General features: G+C 42.1%; 2 protein-coding genes across 3 annotated transcripts in view; both read right to left on the bottom strand.

Moving 5' to 3' along the window:
- Positions 1-588: 588 nt before the first annotated feature.
- Positions 589-9,128, bottom strand: stk36 (serine/threonine kinase 36 (fused homolog, Drosophila)). Its single transcript, XM_058088110.2, has 19 exons — positions 8,993-9,128; positions 8,768-8,908; positions 8,617-8,694; positions 8,419-8,549; positions 8,110-8,359; positions 7,941-8,034; positions 7,683-7,864; positions 7,450-7,607; positions 7,254-7,368; positions 5,709-5,837; positions 5,482-5,637; positions 5,309-5,400; positions 5,171-5,234; positions 4,969-5,079; positions 4,830-4,904; positions 4,099-4,210; positions 3,471-3,597; positions 3,199-3,379; positions 589-2,499 (listed from the first exon to the last, which is right to left on the bottom strand). Exons 1-19 carry the CDS (start codon positions 9,074-9,076, stop codon positions 1,552-1,554), a joined length of 3,228 nt encoding a protein of 1,075 aa, XP_057944093.2. The 5' UTR covers positions 9,077-9,128; the 3' UTR covers positions 589-1,551.
- A 274-nt stretch (positions 9,129-9,402) lies between these two features.
- LOC131138839 (uncharacterized) overlaps positions 9,403-16,868 on the bottom strand; it is a 57,175-nt gene continuing 49,709 nt past the window's right edge. The window contains exons 4-23 of one of the 2 annotated variants that reach the window (XM_078787790.1): positions 16,533-16,626; positions 16,315-16,455; positions 16,169-16,246; positions 15,971-16,101; positions 15,662-15,911; positions 15,099-15,192; positions 14,859-15,022; positions 14,609-14,778; positions 13,822-13,939; positions 13,588-13,719; positions 13,347-13,517; positions 13,191-13,282; positions 13,053-13,116; positions 12,869-12,979; positions 12,699-12,773; positions 11,999-12,116; positions 11,807-11,933; positions 11,537-11,717; positions 10,516-11,433; positions 9,403-9,564 (exon numbers count right to left, since the gene is read on the bottom strand). In XM_078787790.1, coding sequence (XP_078643916.1) covers positions 9,547-9,564; positions 10,516-11,433; positions 11,537-11,717; positions 11,807-11,933; positions 11,999-12,116; positions 12,699-12,773; positions 12,869-12,979; positions 13,053-13,116; positions 13,191-13,282; positions 13,347-13,517; positions 13,588-13,719; positions 13,822-13,939; positions 14,609-14,778; positions 14,859-15,022; positions 15,099-15,192; positions 15,662-15,911; positions 15,971-16,101; positions 16,169-16,246; positions 16,315-16,455; positions 16,533-16,622 — 3,243 coding nt within the window. In that variant the 5' untranslated portion in view covers positions 16,623-16,626 and the 3' untranslated portion in view covers positions 9,403-9,546. Of the gene's footprint in view, positions 9,565-9,879; positions 9,980-10,515; positions 11,434-11,536; positions 11,718-11,806; positions 11,934-11,998; positions 12,117-12,698; positions 12,774-12,868; positions 12,980-13,052; positions 13,117-13,190; positions 13,283-13,346; positions 13,518-13,587; positions 13,720-13,821; positions 13,940-14,608; positions 14,779-14,858; positions 15,023-15,098; positions 15,193-15,661; positions 15,912-15,970; positions 16,102-16,168; positions 16,247-16,314; positions 16,456-16,532; positions 16,627-16,868 lie in introns of those variants that run through there. The other variant, XM_078787789.1, reaches the window with a different exon arrangement.

Raw genomic sequence — 16,868 nt, 5'->3', positions numbered from 1 at the left:
CTCCCACTTTTATTTATTACGTTTTGTTTGATTCTGCTCAGGATAATTTGACCTTCAATCTACCATCATTAGAAAAATGTCCTCCATATTATCCTAACAATTTTTTCTGCATGTTTTTAAAGCTCTCTGGAATAGAAAATATAGATTTAGGGATAAATCGGCATCCTTCTTAATGCAATATGTCTTTTAGCCTCAGGCTGAGCTGCACTAATTTGTAACGACTTTTATATGATATGTTTAGCGAATAGAAGTGTGCTAGTCTTTGCTTTGTAGAGAATGAACTAAGAAAAGTCTCATTAGATTGTATGTTAATCAATGCAAGAATTCTGGGCATATTTTTTTCTATGCATTTGTTTTAAGACAATCTTCGATCCAGGCGCTGACTATATTTATTCATATTCAAAAATAATGACAGCATATTTCATCATCATAGCGTATTTGTGTACGAGCCATCCTTTTCTGTTTAAAATAAACATGTGGCATTCAAATGAGTCGGTTGTTCTTTATTTTTGTAAAGTCAAAACGGAGCGCTATAATAAAATTAGAATGAAGCACTAACAAACATTGTTGTAACCTCGGGGGCCGGAGATTTGGAAAATAACTGAATTTGTCACTCACACCTTTGGTGTATTATTTTAATCTAGAATGCAGTCCAGTCCGTTTAATGATCGTAATGACAAATAGTTAAACCCTTTCTTTTAATACTTCTTCGAAAATACTTGATTATAATGCTGCGATTTGCGAGCTTTTTCATGCCAAAGAATGACATTTATAAATTTGGATCACATTTGGCTAGAATTTAAATGAAATATCAGAACATTTCAATAGCAACATTTGGGGACACAGTAAACACAGATCCATAAATGTCTATTAAAATGCTAATCGCTATTATTACTAGGTGGTTACTTTCAGGAAGCAATATAAAAAGGGCATTTGAAATGGCATTGATTACAGTAGCTAAGAAATATGATTCATTCTGTCTGGAGCTGCCTGCAATGAGAGGAAGATGGTCACATTGTGGAGGTGCAGGCTGGGAAGCTCTGGCAATACAAATACAAATACAAACACAAATGTCATAACTACAATCAAAAAGCCTCTCCAGCTCTATTAAAACAGGCAAAATATGTCATGAACACAAAAATGATATGATAAACCAGAGGCGGTCCAAAAAACTTCAGGGGAGGCAACAGCAGCTTGAAAAACATGAAGGTAAACTTTTTCAAAAATACATTAATTTTCTACCGCTTATCCTCACGAGGGTCGCAGGGGTGCTGGAGCCTATCCCAGCTGTCTTCGGGCGAGAGGCGGGGTACACCCTGGACCGGTCGCCAGCCAATCACAGGGCACATATAGACAAACAACCATTCACACTCACATTCATACCTATGGATAATTTGGAGTCACCAATTAACCTAGCATGTTTTTGGAATGTGGGAGGAAACCCACGCATGCACGAGGAGAACATGCAAACTCCACACAGAGATGGCAGAGGGTGGAATTGAACTCGGGTCTCCAAGCTGTGAGGTTAATTCTTTAAGAGGAAGCTCCCTACTACAAGTGATTTTTTTGGTGGGTGATTACCTGCCTTAAAGCATCCTGCTGACTGTACAAGCTTAAAGTGGCCATGGCAGCTTCTCGCACTGCATTGTGGGTATCTGTGCATGCAGCTCTGAGGAGTAACCTGCACACGTTCTCTTCCAGCAGCGTGGGTACAGCACCATGAATATGTACCAGATTCCCCAGAGCTGCGCAGGCGTGGAGACGAGTGTGGGCATCAGGGTCAGAGGTCAGCGATGCCAGTTTGGCCCCCGCCATCCTGGCTTCTTCTAGCCATTTTCTCATGTCGGCGTTCCCTGATGTATTTTTTGTCACGAAGGCAACTCCTGTTTCGCTGCTTGAATCCTTGTGTGCATCATTTTGCTGGATTTCTAACCACTGTGTAGTGTTGTCTACATTTCCATTGGGCCTTCCTGTGCTGAAGCCAGCCTCCACTGCAATATAACCCAACCATTTACCAACCGCCAAGCAAGCCGCCCGCCGCACATGCACGCTTGAATCCTCAAGAAGCTCTATCATGCTTTTAAAAAGGTTTGGTTGTAAATTGGGCAGCGTGTCAGACCTGAACGGACACAAATTTCCCAAAACTTTGCATACGACAGCCCTGATGGGGTCGTAAGAGTGAACCAGGGCCTTGTGCAGCACAGAGGATTCAAGGTGAAACAGAAGGCGACCAGAGCAAAAACGGGTGATGAGGTACAACAGAGACAGGAGCTCTACGGCCGAGTCCCCCAGCTCATCCAGCAGAAGCAAATCAGAGAGCAGAGAACTGGCGGTCCTGGGTGGAGGCTGCTGGCCCGATGCGGTAGGCGAAGGTGGAGTGAAAAAGCTACAGGAAGCGTTACAGAGGCGGGAGACACAGCGCTGACGGTCACACAGCAGCAAGCGGCACAGGAGTGAAAGTGGCAGCTCCACTGATGGGAGAGGAAGCGTTTGAATCACCTGACAAAGAATAAAACACATCAAAATCATCACAGATAAAAGAAGACAACAAACCAAAATACACAGTGTGCTTCATGGGAGTGTTATCCTTGTTGCATCACTAAGTTATGTTTGCTCCAACAGACAGCGAGGTCCAAATTAGAGCATCTCTCTCATGGTAGAGACAGTGCCACTAAGGAAAAGACAGGAAGCAGAACCGGAGGTAGCAGAGATGAGGATGCTGAGGTTCTCATTGGGTGTAACCAGGATGGAAAGGATCAGGAAGGAGTACATGAGAGGGACATTACATGTTAGAGGCCTTGGAGATAAAGTCAGAGAGGCCAGACTGAGATGGTTGGGACATGTCCAGAGGAGATATATATATTGGTAGAAGGATTGGTAGAGGAAGACCAAAGAGGAGGTTTATGGATGTAGTGAAGGAGGACATGAAGGTAGTTGGTGTGAGAGAGACAGATGAGGAAGACAGGGTTGGATGGATTTGCTGTGGCGACCTCTGAAGGGAAAAGACGAAAGAGAAAGAAGAAGTTCTTGGACATGACAGTCCAAATTTGGCAACTGTTCCACCTCCTCATAATTTCATTTTGTCTTCATCTCATTGCACTTTACTTGTTTTGTACTTCTTTAGTCAAAAACTACAATTTTTTTTTTCAAGAATCCTCTTAACGGTTGCCAGATTGTGTTTTGATAGAGCATACTAACCTGCAGGAGTCTTTTAACAAGACCACAGCTGTCATACACACGCAGTACCCCAGAACAGGTGTGTGAATTCAAGTTCAGGGTAAACGGAAGGCACAGGAAGTGGAAGCTCATCTCTATAAAGCGCTCATGGTTCAAGACCTCCTCTGATGTACCTGAACAGCCTTCAGCAAATATAGCGTGACTGGGGGGGGGGGGGGGGAGAGATAAAGTAAATCATTTTTAGAAGCTCCATTCTTCTAATGATGGCAAAAACAGGAAGAAGGAATACTAACCATTCAGAACTCAGCAGCCAGCCAAGCGTGTATACAAATGTTGATTTGCTCTCGGAAAACAGTGAAATATACGAAAATGGATCCTTGCAAAGAACCAACAGTGTAGCAGACATAAGAAGATACAATCCTGAAAGAAGAACAGTGAACGTTTTCATTTGTTGTGTTGAATTACCTATACAGTCAAACATCGGTTTTGTACGCCCCAGTTTCTGAAGTTTTTCGTCGTAAATGTTCGCTCAAATTTTGCCTCGGTTTTCTACATTGTTTCAGTTTTCATACAATTTTGCACGTAACAAACTAGTCTGTTTGCCCTGTACTGTAATGTTGCTGAATCACTGTTCATACATTTTTTATTGATTGTGACTGCTACATAACCCACCATGGGGCCAATTAAAATTGTGAGTACCAGCAATTTCAAACACTACTGAATTTGATCTCGCCAGCATGTACCGGGAGTCTGCATCAACAATAAGTTCCAACCATTCATCATTTATAATTATTTTGCATAGCTGTCTGCATATACAACTACAATTATTCACTATAAAATGTATTTTTGATCATATTGATGGGTGTCTGTAATAAATTAATTGGATTTACATTATTTCTTATGGGATATCTGTATGTTTACCATTCGTGGAACAGAATTCCATGTCTGGTGTGGTCTTTGCAAATGAGGTGCCAATTTCTCCCCAAACTTGATGAAGCACGAGTGGATCCAAACACGAGGACCCATCACCATGCTGTAAAGAAGACATAAGAGACAAAGTATGAAGGAAATATTTATGACATTTTTGCTACAGTATACTATATGTGTGTGTTGGATGTGTCCTTTCAAATGAAAATTAAAGGGACTGTATATGCAACTCACTCCAAATTACTTTTTTTAAAACTAAACAATACTATAATTCCATAGCGCGTTCACACACACAAAAGAAGTCTAGAACAGGTGATAATTTACATTCATGTTATTTTTATAAAAGGCTACATTCATTCATTCATTATCCTCACAAGGGTCGCGGGGGTGCTGGAGCCTATCCCAGCTGTCTTTGGGCGAGAGGTGGGGTACACCCTGGACTGGTGGCCAGCCAATCACAGGGCACATATAGACAAACAACCAATCATACTCACATTCATACCTATGGACAATTTGGAGTCGCCAATTAACCTAGCATATAATGTGCATGTGTGCGTTATATATTCAAAGCAGGAAAATTTAGGTTATTATGCTAGTGGTATGTTCGAATGTTGGCGCTGTCTCAGCAGGTGGAAGAACCTGATGCATACAGTCCCTTTAATAGCAAATGAATAGTACTGCAATCTCTATAAATGGCATCTAAGCAAGCAGGATGTCGGGCTGACCTCAGAGAGAGTGTGCAGAAGTAAAGACAGAAGGCCGTCACAGAGGCCCCAGCCAGCCGGGAGTGAAAGCCGGCGCTGTCAAAACAGGAAGAGAGCAATTCAGCCAAAAATAAGTAAATAAGTAAAATAAAATTGTTACCTGATGAAAGCCAGAGACAAGTTCTTTCAGCAAGAAGCCGAGTCGGTCCACATCAACGTTGACAACAACCTTGTGTCGAGTAAAGAGAGCTAAAATGCAGGCTGCTAGAGGCTAAAGGAGAAGCCATAACACAATAAGTATGTGGAGTATATAGTCAATTGTTGAAAAGCATACAATATACTGCACCTTTACTACTACTTACAGCTGAGTCATGAAGGTCTGGGTGATTAAGAATGATCAAGAAGGACTTGATGAACTCTTCAGGTCTACATGCAGAGCACAGTCAACTGATGGAGGACAGTCACATGTTCATATTTAAAGTTCAAATCAATCATCAAACCTATTTTCTCCTCTCAACCAGTCATGGTGTTTCTCCCAGTAGATCAGTAGAACGACAATCATTTCTCCAAGTACTTGAGGACTTGACGGTTGCTGCTCAGTAAAAATAATTATAAGTAACTAATAATTATGTTATTCAGACATTCAAACTGATTGAGGTGATCGAGTTCCAACCTCAATGAAATGTGAGTTTTCCACAGAGTCGTGAATCAAATCAAAGAGGAGATGTGGCAGCCCAAGTTCATCACTAATGTCGTTGAGAATCAGCTTCTGCAGGACTTTCAGCGGAAGCTGAATGCACCACACGTCTTTTAGGACACCATCACTTAGCTGACCGAGCAAATGAGACCAAGTAAGTGTGATTTTTAGACAAAACGTAGCATTAAAAACTGGACAATTACCTGTTGCTTAAACACTAGAATGGTTGATTTCAGTTTAGCTACAATGGAGCTGAAGTTTAACACTTTCTCTTGTCGGCTTGGGTCTAATTCTTCAACAAGCTTTTCCCAGAATTCCTCACTCTCAGCTGTCTGGAAAAAAAATAATTAGCAAAGTTTTAATTGACAAACATGGACTGTGGAGCATAAGTTTTTATTTTTAATCCGTTCCAACAGGTCAGACGAGGAGGGGACGGAAGAGCCACAAGGACGCTGGTTAACTCTAGTCTGTTACAAATGTATTTTTAGACGGGTAGAGCTGTATATTGCTCACTTCAGCAGCAGGTACGATTATTCCACACACTGACCCGGCTCACTTTCTGTAATGTGTCTGCCTTAAACCCCTCCCACGACAACATTTGTTAACTAAGGAACATTTACAGTACAATCCGATTGTATCAGACATACTTTGCTACTTCTTTCTTGAATTCAGTATCAACCGGCCAAGTGGTTAGCGCACAGGCCACACAGCCAGGAGACCCGAGTTCGAGTCCACCCTCGGCCATCTCTGTGTGGAATTTGTATGTTCTCCTTGTGCATGCGTGGGTTTTCTCCAGGTACACCGGTTTCCTCCCATATTCCAAAAACATGCTAGGTTAATTGGTGACTCCAAATTGTCCATAGGTATGAATGTGAGTGTGAATGGTTGTTTGTCTAAATGTGCCCTGTGATTGGCTGGCGACCAGTCCAGGGTGTACCCTGCCTCTTGCCCGAAGACTTCTGGGATAGGCTCCAGCACCCCAGCAGTAGAAAATGAATGAATAAATGAACTTTCTATGGCGTCATAGTGGGTTATTTTACAGCTGTGATGAAAATTAAAAAAACCCATCACAAACAGGTTGCACGGTGGACGAGTGGTTAGCGCGCAGACCTCACAGCTAGGAGACCCGAGTTCAATCCCACCCAGTTTGCATGTTCTCCCCATACATGCGGGGGTTTCTCCGGGTACTCCGGTTTCCTCCCACATTCCAAAAACATGCTAGGTTAATTGGCGACTCCAAATTGTCCATAGGTATGAATGTGAGTGTGAATGGTTGTTTGTCTATATGTGCCCTGTGATTGGCTGGCGACCAGTCCCGGGTGTACCCCGCCTCTTGGCCAAAGACAGCTGGGATAGGCTCCACCACCCCCGCGACCCTCGTGAAGATAAGCGGTAGAAAATTAATGAATGAATGAACATCACAAAAACACAAAAATACGCAGTGCACTTGAATGCCTCAACAGTCATCTACACGTTGCTTATTAGGAGTTGTTTGTCTTTTTTGTGAAGAAATAACCCACACGCACTCATAATAAAGACGATTAAAGGTTTTCCTTGCTAGAATCTGTCTATAGTCTCCCAACTGTAAAAGAAACCCTATCCATTCTTCACAGAATCACCAAGGTGTGGATGCTTTGTTTCGGTACGAATTGGCCATGCAATAGTGGAGACAAAAAAAAAACAAGGTTTCACTGAAGTTAGATAATAACATTTGTTACCAGACGTTTGTAATAACCAATTGGGCTTACTGTAGAACTTGACATATTTTCAGTGATGTCTGCGTTGTTTCTGCATTCTCGCTCTTGGCGTGCCCCAACTTCTACTGAGGGGAACTCTCGCTCATAGTCCTGGCTGATTGGACCCCTGCTGAGGTAGTGAACACACACACACCTCAGTTTAAAACAGTAAAAGATTATCTTGAGCAACATCCAGTCTAATAAACACCTTTTTGAAGAACCAAATAGAACCTTAGTATGACTCTTTGGATATGAACTTTGAGGAGCTTTCAAAGTTGAATAAACTGATGTGAAGGATTTATCTCCAGGGGGCTTTGCTGTTATTGAATAATTGACTTTTCCCCTTTCCAGTCCATCCTTCATTTCCTGCAAATGGAGAACAATCTGGATAAAGGCTCCTGTAATGCTTTTTAAATTGGTCATTATTACCGAGAAACTTACTTTAGCACTGTCGACTAATTTCTTTGTGTTACTTTTGCTTCTCTGCTCTTTGATCTTCCGCAATATTTTGCTCTCTCCGGAGTTGAGTGGTGTCTTTTCTGCCAATTGTTGAAGTTTCAGCGCCAGCATGTCTGGGTTGGGAGTGACCGTCAGAGGACTGGGAACATCTGTGTGTGGCATCACTGCCAACACACATATCATGTTAGTGAGCATCACAAATAGGCCACAAAATATGCAAAATACTATCCATGCCATCACCTTGAACACCATCAGCAACAAAAGGATGATGTAGGAGGTCCGGCCATGACAGCCGCTTCTGAGGGTCTTTGGTCAACAAACCTTTCAGGAAACTCTGAAAAATAAATATTATCTACTTTATTATGCACTGGGGGTTGACTTTAGAAGTAATGCTCCAGCTGCATCGTACCGTGCATGTGCTGCTCATAGTGTCAGGCCATTCGATGGGCTCTCTTACAATGAGTTGCACTAAGTGGAAGATGGAATTCGTGTAGAAAGGAGGCGCCCCCGTGTGGAGCTCATAAAGAATGCAGCCGAGGGACCAGAGATCTGCAGTGTGGTCATAAGGCTTCTCTGCCACCAATTCAGGGGACATGTATAAGGGTGTTCCTTTGATAGAAGTCAGCACCATGGTGGACACACTCATTGCCCTTGCAAACCTACAAAATATGTAGGATTATATACAGCCACTGTGTGATAACAAATATACAGTACCTACCCAAAGTCACACAGTTTCACCACTCCATTCTTATCAAATAGGATATTTTGTGGTTTCATATCTCGATGAAGAATACGACGAGAGTGCAAATAATACAGAGCAGACACCAGCTGGCAGGCAATCTCCTGAACCTTGGATTGAAGAAACAGAAGATAAGAATCTGAAATCCAATACAATATGAAATATGTCTGCCAATACCTGACTTTCTGGTAAGCTCCCATCATCCTCGATGATCTGGAATAGCTGACCCTCAGCATACTCGGTCACAACCACCACCTATAGCAACAGGAGAATGTGGTCATGTGATTTGCTCGAGCGTGACGTCGTGAGGGGTGCGAATAAAACATACATCTGTTTCCGTTTCAAAGCTGTCAAAAAGTTTCACAATGTTTGGATGTTGAAGGTTAGTCATGATGTCGATTTCCTTCTTTAGACTTTGCAGCTCTTTGTTCGAGCGTCCCATCTTAGGCATGAATTTTAGAGCCACCACCTGACGGAAGCACATAATGCAGATGATGCCAATTAAATGAACAAAAAAGGTTTGTAAATAAGTACTTTAAGGACGGAAACTTACTTGGCCTGTAAACCTCTTCATTCCTTTATGAACTCGACCGAAAGAACCCTCTCCCACCAGTTCTAATATATGATAATAATTCATATTAATAGGCAGGTGGCCTGAGCACTCACTTAACTCTCTCTTACAATGGGGATAAGAAATGAATTGATTGTAATAAATTCCCTTAATTAAAAATGGCAGTCTATACCGACGTTAAATTAGCGCGGTTTGACAATGTCATTACAACTTCTGCACCGTGAGTAAAAAAAATGCTGGGGTACAGGTCTAGCTGCCGTATCACAAAAGCGCCAAAACACACATAAAAGTGATCATAAGGCAATTCTCTTAATTACAATCGGCATTATTTATTAAAGCGTGACAGTCAGATTATATTCATAATAGATTAGCACCGGAAAAATAAATATTTATCTTTTTGAAACAACTGGCCTTTCTATGGGCAGCTACATTCCGGGGTCCTTTGACTAGCAACCGCTCGTGCGTTCCCAGCAACAGGCAGTCAACAAACCAGGCTGTTCACTAGTGGCGTCTACTTCCTGGGCGGATGCACCAAATTAATTTGAGCTCAGTACCTGGAGAAAACCCATTCAGGGAAGAATATGCTAATACTTCAGAGATGCTATTAATATTTGTACGATGATTTCATGTTTAATTTTATTTAAATACAGTATATTTTAAAAATCGAGTACCACAAGTTTTATTAGCGGTACCAGTTTGATATTAATGCGTTATAAAATATTAAAAATTTTAAACGTTCATACATTCACACGAACATGAACCTATCGTCAGATGGAGGAAGTAGGATTACAGATTGAGTCATGGCAGTGTAACATTTCACAAATGCTTTATTTGCACATATTTAAGCATCTTTTTAGTTATGTTTGGTTATGTTTTAATTGTCTTTCAGCCGAAAAATGAGAGGGCGCTCATTACACTCGAGTGCTTGGACGTATGAAGATGTTTTTCTGCATTTAAGGATGTTAGAACCTTAAAGAAAACATTAAAAGCAGTCATTAAGTGTTCATACATATAAAGACTAAGCCATATCACATACAGTCGTCCATTTTGTCCTCACGGTTTTTCAAAATATATTAATAAATCTGTTTCCCGGATGACTATGACCTATTACTATGTTTTAAATAGGCATATTTAAGCTAACATTGGCCTCAAGCATTTTCAAGTATAAAAACGGCTAAATGAACTACAATACAAATAGGCATTCAGAGGAAGAGTAGTAATCTACGCTGGTCACTAGATGGCAGTAATGTTACATTGATACACGATTGATACGTTATACACAATAGCCACTGTCAGTAAGTGCTGAACGTAACAAAGTTCAAACAGGGAATTATCCCGATGCCAAGATGTCTTATTTTCGTAGGTAATATGAGTGTAAAGGTGACCACAGGATGTTAGAAGTATCTAATATTAAAGTTTTATCACGGTTCGGTGATAAATGACTAAATGCAATAAGAAATTACTGTGCTTTTGTGGCAGAAAATGAAAAATATAGATTTCATTACCTGTAGCATTGCATCCTGCTGACTGTACAAGCTTAAAGTGGCCATGGCAGCTTCTCTCACTGCATTGTGGGTATCTGTGCATGCAGCTCTGAGGAGTAACCTGCACACGTTCCCTTCCAGCAGCGTGGGTACAGCACCATGAATATGTACCAGATTCCCCAGAGCTGCGCAGGCGTGGAGACGAGTGTGGGCATCAGGGTCACAGGTCAGCGATGCCAGTTTGGCCCCCGCCATCCTGGCTTCTTCTAGCCATTTTCTCATGTCGGCGTTCCCTGATGTATTTTTCGTCAGGAAGGCAACTCCTGTTTCGCTGCTTGAATCCTTGTATGCATCATTTTGCTGGATTTCTAACCACTGTGTAGTGTTGTCTACATTTCCATTGGGCCTTCCTGTGCTGATGCCAGCCTCCACTGCAATATAACCCAACCATTTACCAACCGCCAAGCAAGCCGCCCGCCGCACATGCACGCTTGAATCCTCAAGAAGCTCTATCATGCTTTTAAAAAGGTTTGGTTGTAAATTGGGCAGCGTGTCAGACCTGAACGGACACAAATTTCCCAAAACTTTGCATACGACAGCCCTGATGGGGTCGTAAGAGTGAACCAGGGCCTTGTGCAGCACAGAGGATTCAAGGTGAAACAGAAGGCGACCAGGGCAAAAACGGGTGATGAGGTACAACAGAGACAGGAGCTCTACGGCCGAGTCCCCCAGCTCATCCAGCAGCAGCAAATCAGAGAGCAGAGAACTGGCGGTCCTGGGTGGAGGCTGCTGGCCCGATGCGGTAGGTGAGGGTGGAGTGAAAAAGCTACAGGAAGCGTTACAGAGGCGGGAGACACAGTGCTGACGGTCACACAGCAGCAAGCGGCACAGGAGTGAAAGTGGCAGCTCCACTGATGGGAGAGGAAGCGTTTGAATCACCTGACAAAGAATAAAACACATCAAAATCATCACAAATCAGAAGACGACATAGAATGTTGTAAATGAGTTATACTGTGTTACTACGATTGCTGTAAATTCTAACCTGCAGGAGTCCTTTAACAACACCACAGGTGTCATATAACTGCAGTATAGTGGAAGTGGTGTTTGAATCCAGGTCCAGCGCAAAAGGAAGGCAAAGGAAGCGGCAACTTAGCTCAATAAAACTCTTGTGACTTAAACCTTCCTTCAATTTCACAGGATTGCCTTCAGCAAACAAAGGATGACTGCAGAGAAAAAATAATACACTAATTACTCTGATTGATGTTTGACCTTCAGCTTGAATGTACTAGTCACCAAAATCATCCAAACCAACCATTCCCAGCTCAGCAGCCAGCCAAGCGTGTATACAAATGTGGATTTGCTCTCAGAAAACAGTGAAACATATGAATATGGATCCTTGCAGAAGACCAACAGTGTAGCAGACATGAGAAAATACAATCCTGAAAGGACATAGTCAATGTTATGTTTTCATTTGAGTGCATAAAGAGTTGTTTACCATGTTTACCATTTGTGGAACAGAAGTCCGCATCTGGTGTCGTCCAGGCTATTGAGGTGCCAGTCCTTTTCCAGAGACAATAGAATGTACATGGATCCAAACATGAAGGGCCGCAGTCATCTCCATACTATTACAATAGGTGGAGGACAATCATCAAATCATGCTAATGCCCAAGTGCTCGCCCCCAGATGCCGCACCAATCTAAAGCTTTTTAAACCACCAACCCGATGAGGCATTTTTTGTGGTTTTTGCAGGGTGCATAACTTATATCACTCTAACAAAGACAGGAAGTCCCACACAGCAGACATGCTGGGGGCGGAGCTCATCGGAGGAGGGGGTCGGCGTTATAAAGCAAGTATGGGGCGATATCGAAACCGTGTTTTTTTCACTGATATCGGATGATACCAATCGGTGGCCGATCGATAGGAGCACCCCTCATTAATACTAATAATATTCATCTTAAACTTAACTGGAGGCAGAGCGAGCAAGTAGAGATCTAGCATTAGCAGGAGCGGAATAGAAAACCTTTACAGGCACTGTTCCGGATGTTCATTACATTTCTTTTGTGTTGGCACATTGTGATATTATACAGTACGTCAATTTCAAACTGTCTTTTTGGGTGGCCGCTTGGTGGGTCCCGCATCCCAATGAATTGGAGAGGACCACTGCCCCAAATGACTATCTAAGCCAACAGTATTTCCTGGCTTACCTCGGAGAGAGTGTGCAGAAGTAAAGCTAGGAGGCCATCACAGAGTCCCCAGCCAGGCGGGAGTGAAAGCTGGAGCTGGCAAGGCAATGCCAAACAACAAGGCAAATGCAAATGGAACAAACTAACACCAATTAATATGTTAGAGTATCAGAACAAAACCGATGGTGTACCTGATGTGAGCCAGAAACAAATTCTTTCAGCAAGAAGTTGAGCCTGTCTGCATCAATACTGACTGAAACCTTGTGTTGAGTAAAGAGAGCTAAGACGCAGCCAGCCAGAGGCTAAAGGAGTAGAGAAAACACAATCAAATATGCCAAAATGCAAACTAAATTATGCATTTTTACAGTGACTTACAGCTATAGGATTGAGGTCTGGGTGATTAAGAATGATCAAGAAGGACTTGATGAACTCTTCAGGTCTATATGCAGAGCACAGTCAACTGATGGAGGACAGTCATGTGTACATACAGTATGCTACACTCAATCATCAAACCTCTTTTCTCCCCTCAACCAGTCATGGTTCTGCTCCCAGTAGATCAGTAAAACAACGATCATTTCTCCAAGTGCTTGTAGAGTCCACGGTTGCTGCTCAGTAAACAATAATTAAATGTTCAGACATTAACATGAGCAGAATGTGATGAGTTCCAACCTTAATGAAAAGTGAGTCTTCCACAATCAAGTCGTGAATCAAGTCAAAGAGGAGATGTGGCAGCCCAAGTTCACAGCCAATGTCCTTACAGTCAGAGGTTAGAATCAGGTTCTGCAGGATCTTCAGCACATGGCACATGTTCCACATGTCTTTTGGGACACCAACACTTATCTGACCAAAGAAGAATAAATAACTGTAACTAAACTAAAGTGTTAAACTAAATATGCTATTAAAACTGTACCTGCTGCTTAAAAGCCATGATATTGTATTTCAATTTAGCGACAACGGTACTGCAGTTTAATTCCTCCTCGTGTTTTCTGCTTGGGTCTGATTCTTGAACAAGTGCCTCCCAGAAATCCTCACTTTGAAAAGTCTCAAAAGAAAGAAAAAAAAAGATTAGGCAACATGGTCCTTTGAAAACGCGAGCAGTTTCTTAATAATGCATAGTGTAGTTTCAATGACAAACATAGCTTACTACGGAAGTCAGTGTTACTTCAGTTACTTCAGTGTCTTTTGTGCTGGTCCTTCGCTCCAGTCGTGGCCCGACTTCTATTGAAGGGAATTCTCGTTCGTAGTCCTGGCTGATTAGACCTCTACAGCAGTATTGCACATAGAGATATTGAACATACTTCAGTTTTGTATACTGCCGTATACAGTAAAGAAAACTGTTGTTTGCTCTAGAGACAGTGCTACTGAGGAAAAGACAGGAAACAGAACTGGAGGTAGCAGAGATGAGGATGCTGAGGTTCTCATTGGGAGTGACCAGGATGGATAGGATCAGGAAGGAGTACATCAGAGGGACATTACATGTTAGAGGCCTTGGAGATAAAGTCAGAGAGGCCAGACTGAGATGGTTGGGAGAGAAAGAAAAAGTTTTGTATACTTCTGCTACTGTATGATTTTTAAGATACAACACATCATTTATTACTTTCAACTTTGTTTCAAAATGTTCAATGTTTTTGCAAGAAGATAAAAGTTATGGATATGATTGGATCAAAACCAGGGATTCACCGATGTCAGACTACATATTGGAGTTGATCAAAACAACCACAAATGTCTAGTCTTATCGTTTCCACTGTCAAAGAATTGGCAGTTGTGACAAATCTTTGTCAAGTTAAAAGACACTTTAGAACAGGGGTAGCATACAAATGACCCGCATTAGCATATTTTCTGTCCCCTTTTTTGACACTGATGTTTACTGAAAGTGCTGTAAACCATTACCATTTAATTACTATTACGAATGATGAGTGTTATTGACGCACCTCTCTTGATGATTTGATGTCACAACAATATGACTCTTTGGCTCGAGGCTTTGAGGAGCTGATGTCAAAGTTGAAAAAGCTGAAAAAATATCAACAGGGAAGGCCGTATCTTTAATAAACACTACTTCCTGTCCACAGATTTTTTCGGATAACCTCCCATCCTTCTTTTCCTGTGAGTGGAGACAGACTGAATTTCAATGGGATTTTTGTTGTTGTTGATGACAAATTACAAAAGTAATATTGAACTTACTTTCTTTGTATTACTTTTGTTTCGTTGCTCCCTGATTTTTCGAAATATTCTATTCTCTCCCGAATCTGGGGGTGTCTTTTCTGCCATTTGTTTAAGTTTCAGCGCCAGCGTGTCCGGGTCAGGTGTTACTGTCAGAGGACTGAAAACATCTGTGTCTGGCAGCACTGCCAACACACTAGCATGTTAGTAAGTATCACACACATGACAACAGTATGTGCCAAATCACATCCAGGACATCACCTTGAACACTATCGGCAACAAAAGGATGGTGGAGGAGGTCCGGCCATGACAGTCGCTTCTGAGGGTCTTTGGTCAACAAACCTTTTAGAAAACTCTGACAAAGAATTCCAATATGCACTATTACTTGGCATCATAAATAACACTATACAGTAGATCCCGCTGTTTGCAGGGATTTAGGGATTTAGAAACCACCCGTGAATAGCAAATGATGTGAGTACCTTGATGTTTTTGTCACTCTAATAATGCCTGGATTATGTCTGTGCCATTGGATTTTTTGTTTGTTTGTTTTGGACGTTCACGGAAGGGAAAGCTCAGAAATGATGTAATACAGTAATGTTAACCATTCACAGTCCATGCTGAGGTTGAAACCAAGCTTGGCTGGAGGTTTTGGGAGGGGGGCGAGCCTCCCCGCATTGCTAATGTGGGTACTGTGATGCTGCAGCATAATTCAGGCTTCAGGGTGAATGAGATGTGTTGCCTATTTTAATAATAAAGATACAAAAATCTTAATCTGCATGGTCACGAATGGGGAATCACGGCTGTGAAATTCAGCATTCACGTACCTTGCATGTGCTGCTCATCGTGTCGGGCCACTTGATGGGGTCTTTCACAATAAGCTGCCCCAAATGGAAGATAGAATCAGCACAGAACGGAGGCGTCCCAGTGTGGATTTCATAAAGAATGCAGCCCAACGCCCAGAGATCTGCAGTGTGGTCATAAGGCTTCTCTGCCACCAATTCAGGGGACATGTATAAGGGTGTTCCTTTGATAGAAGTCAGCACCATGGTGGACACACTCATTGCCCTTGCAAACCTAGAAAATATGTAGGATTATATACAGCCACTGTGTGATAACAAATATACAGTACCTACCCAAAGTCACACAGCTTCACCACTCCATTCTTATCAAATAGGATATTTTGTGGTTTCATATCTCGATGAAGAATACGACGAGAGTGCAAATAATACAGAGCGGACACCAGCTGGCAGGCAATCTCCCGAACCTTGGATTGAAGAAACAGAAGATAAGAATCTGAAATCCAATACAATATGAAATGTGTATGCCAATACCTGACTTTCTGGTAAGCTCCCATCATCCTCGATGATCTGGAATAGCTGACCCTCAGCATACTCGGTCACAACCACCACCTATAGCAACAGCAAGTTGTGAACGGTGTGTGTAGTGCAGGAAGCACGTTTGTAGGGGCGTAAAGTACCTCTGTTTCCGTTTCAAAGCTGTCAAAAAGTTTCACAATGTTTGGGTGTTGAAGGTTAGTCATGATGTCGATTTCCTTCTTTAGACTTTGCAGCTCTTTATTTGAGCGTCCCATTTTCGGCATGAACTTCAGAGCCACCACCTGACGTAGGCACACAAAAAGGAAGACGAGACTGAGACGTTTGATGAGTTTATCACATATCGAGAAAAGCTACATACCTGGCCGGTAAACTTCTTCATTCCCTTATGAACTCGACCAAATGACCCTTGACCGACCTGAGCCAACACATGGTAAGAATCCATGTTCATCTTCCTGGAGGTATCAAGCCAAAAAGGTGTGTTAGTCTCCATGATAGGGAGTCATATCATGGACAAGTAGCAACATTTCAGTCAAAGGGACCTCCATCACAAAGGTGACTCTTTTATCTTTGGCTTCTATCACATTCGCAAACTTGGCAAAGAGAAGCTAACATCAATGCCAAATATGTCATCTATGCATTAAATCATACATTGTTTTTAATATATGTTATTTAAATGAAATGATTCATGCAGTAA

This window comes from Doryrhamphus excisus, linkage group LG21, assembly GCF_037039965.1.
Source record: "Doryrhamphus excisus strain RoL-2023G ecotype Guam linkage group LG21, RoL_Dexc_Guam_v1.1, whole genome shotgun sequence".
Taxonomy (NCBI): Eukaryota; Metazoa; Chordata; class Actinopteri; order Syngnathiformes; family Syngnathidae; genus Doryrhamphus; species Doryrhamphus excisus.
Note: the sequence above shows the minus strand (reverse complement) of the source record. Positions and strands in the feature narration are given on the sequence as shown.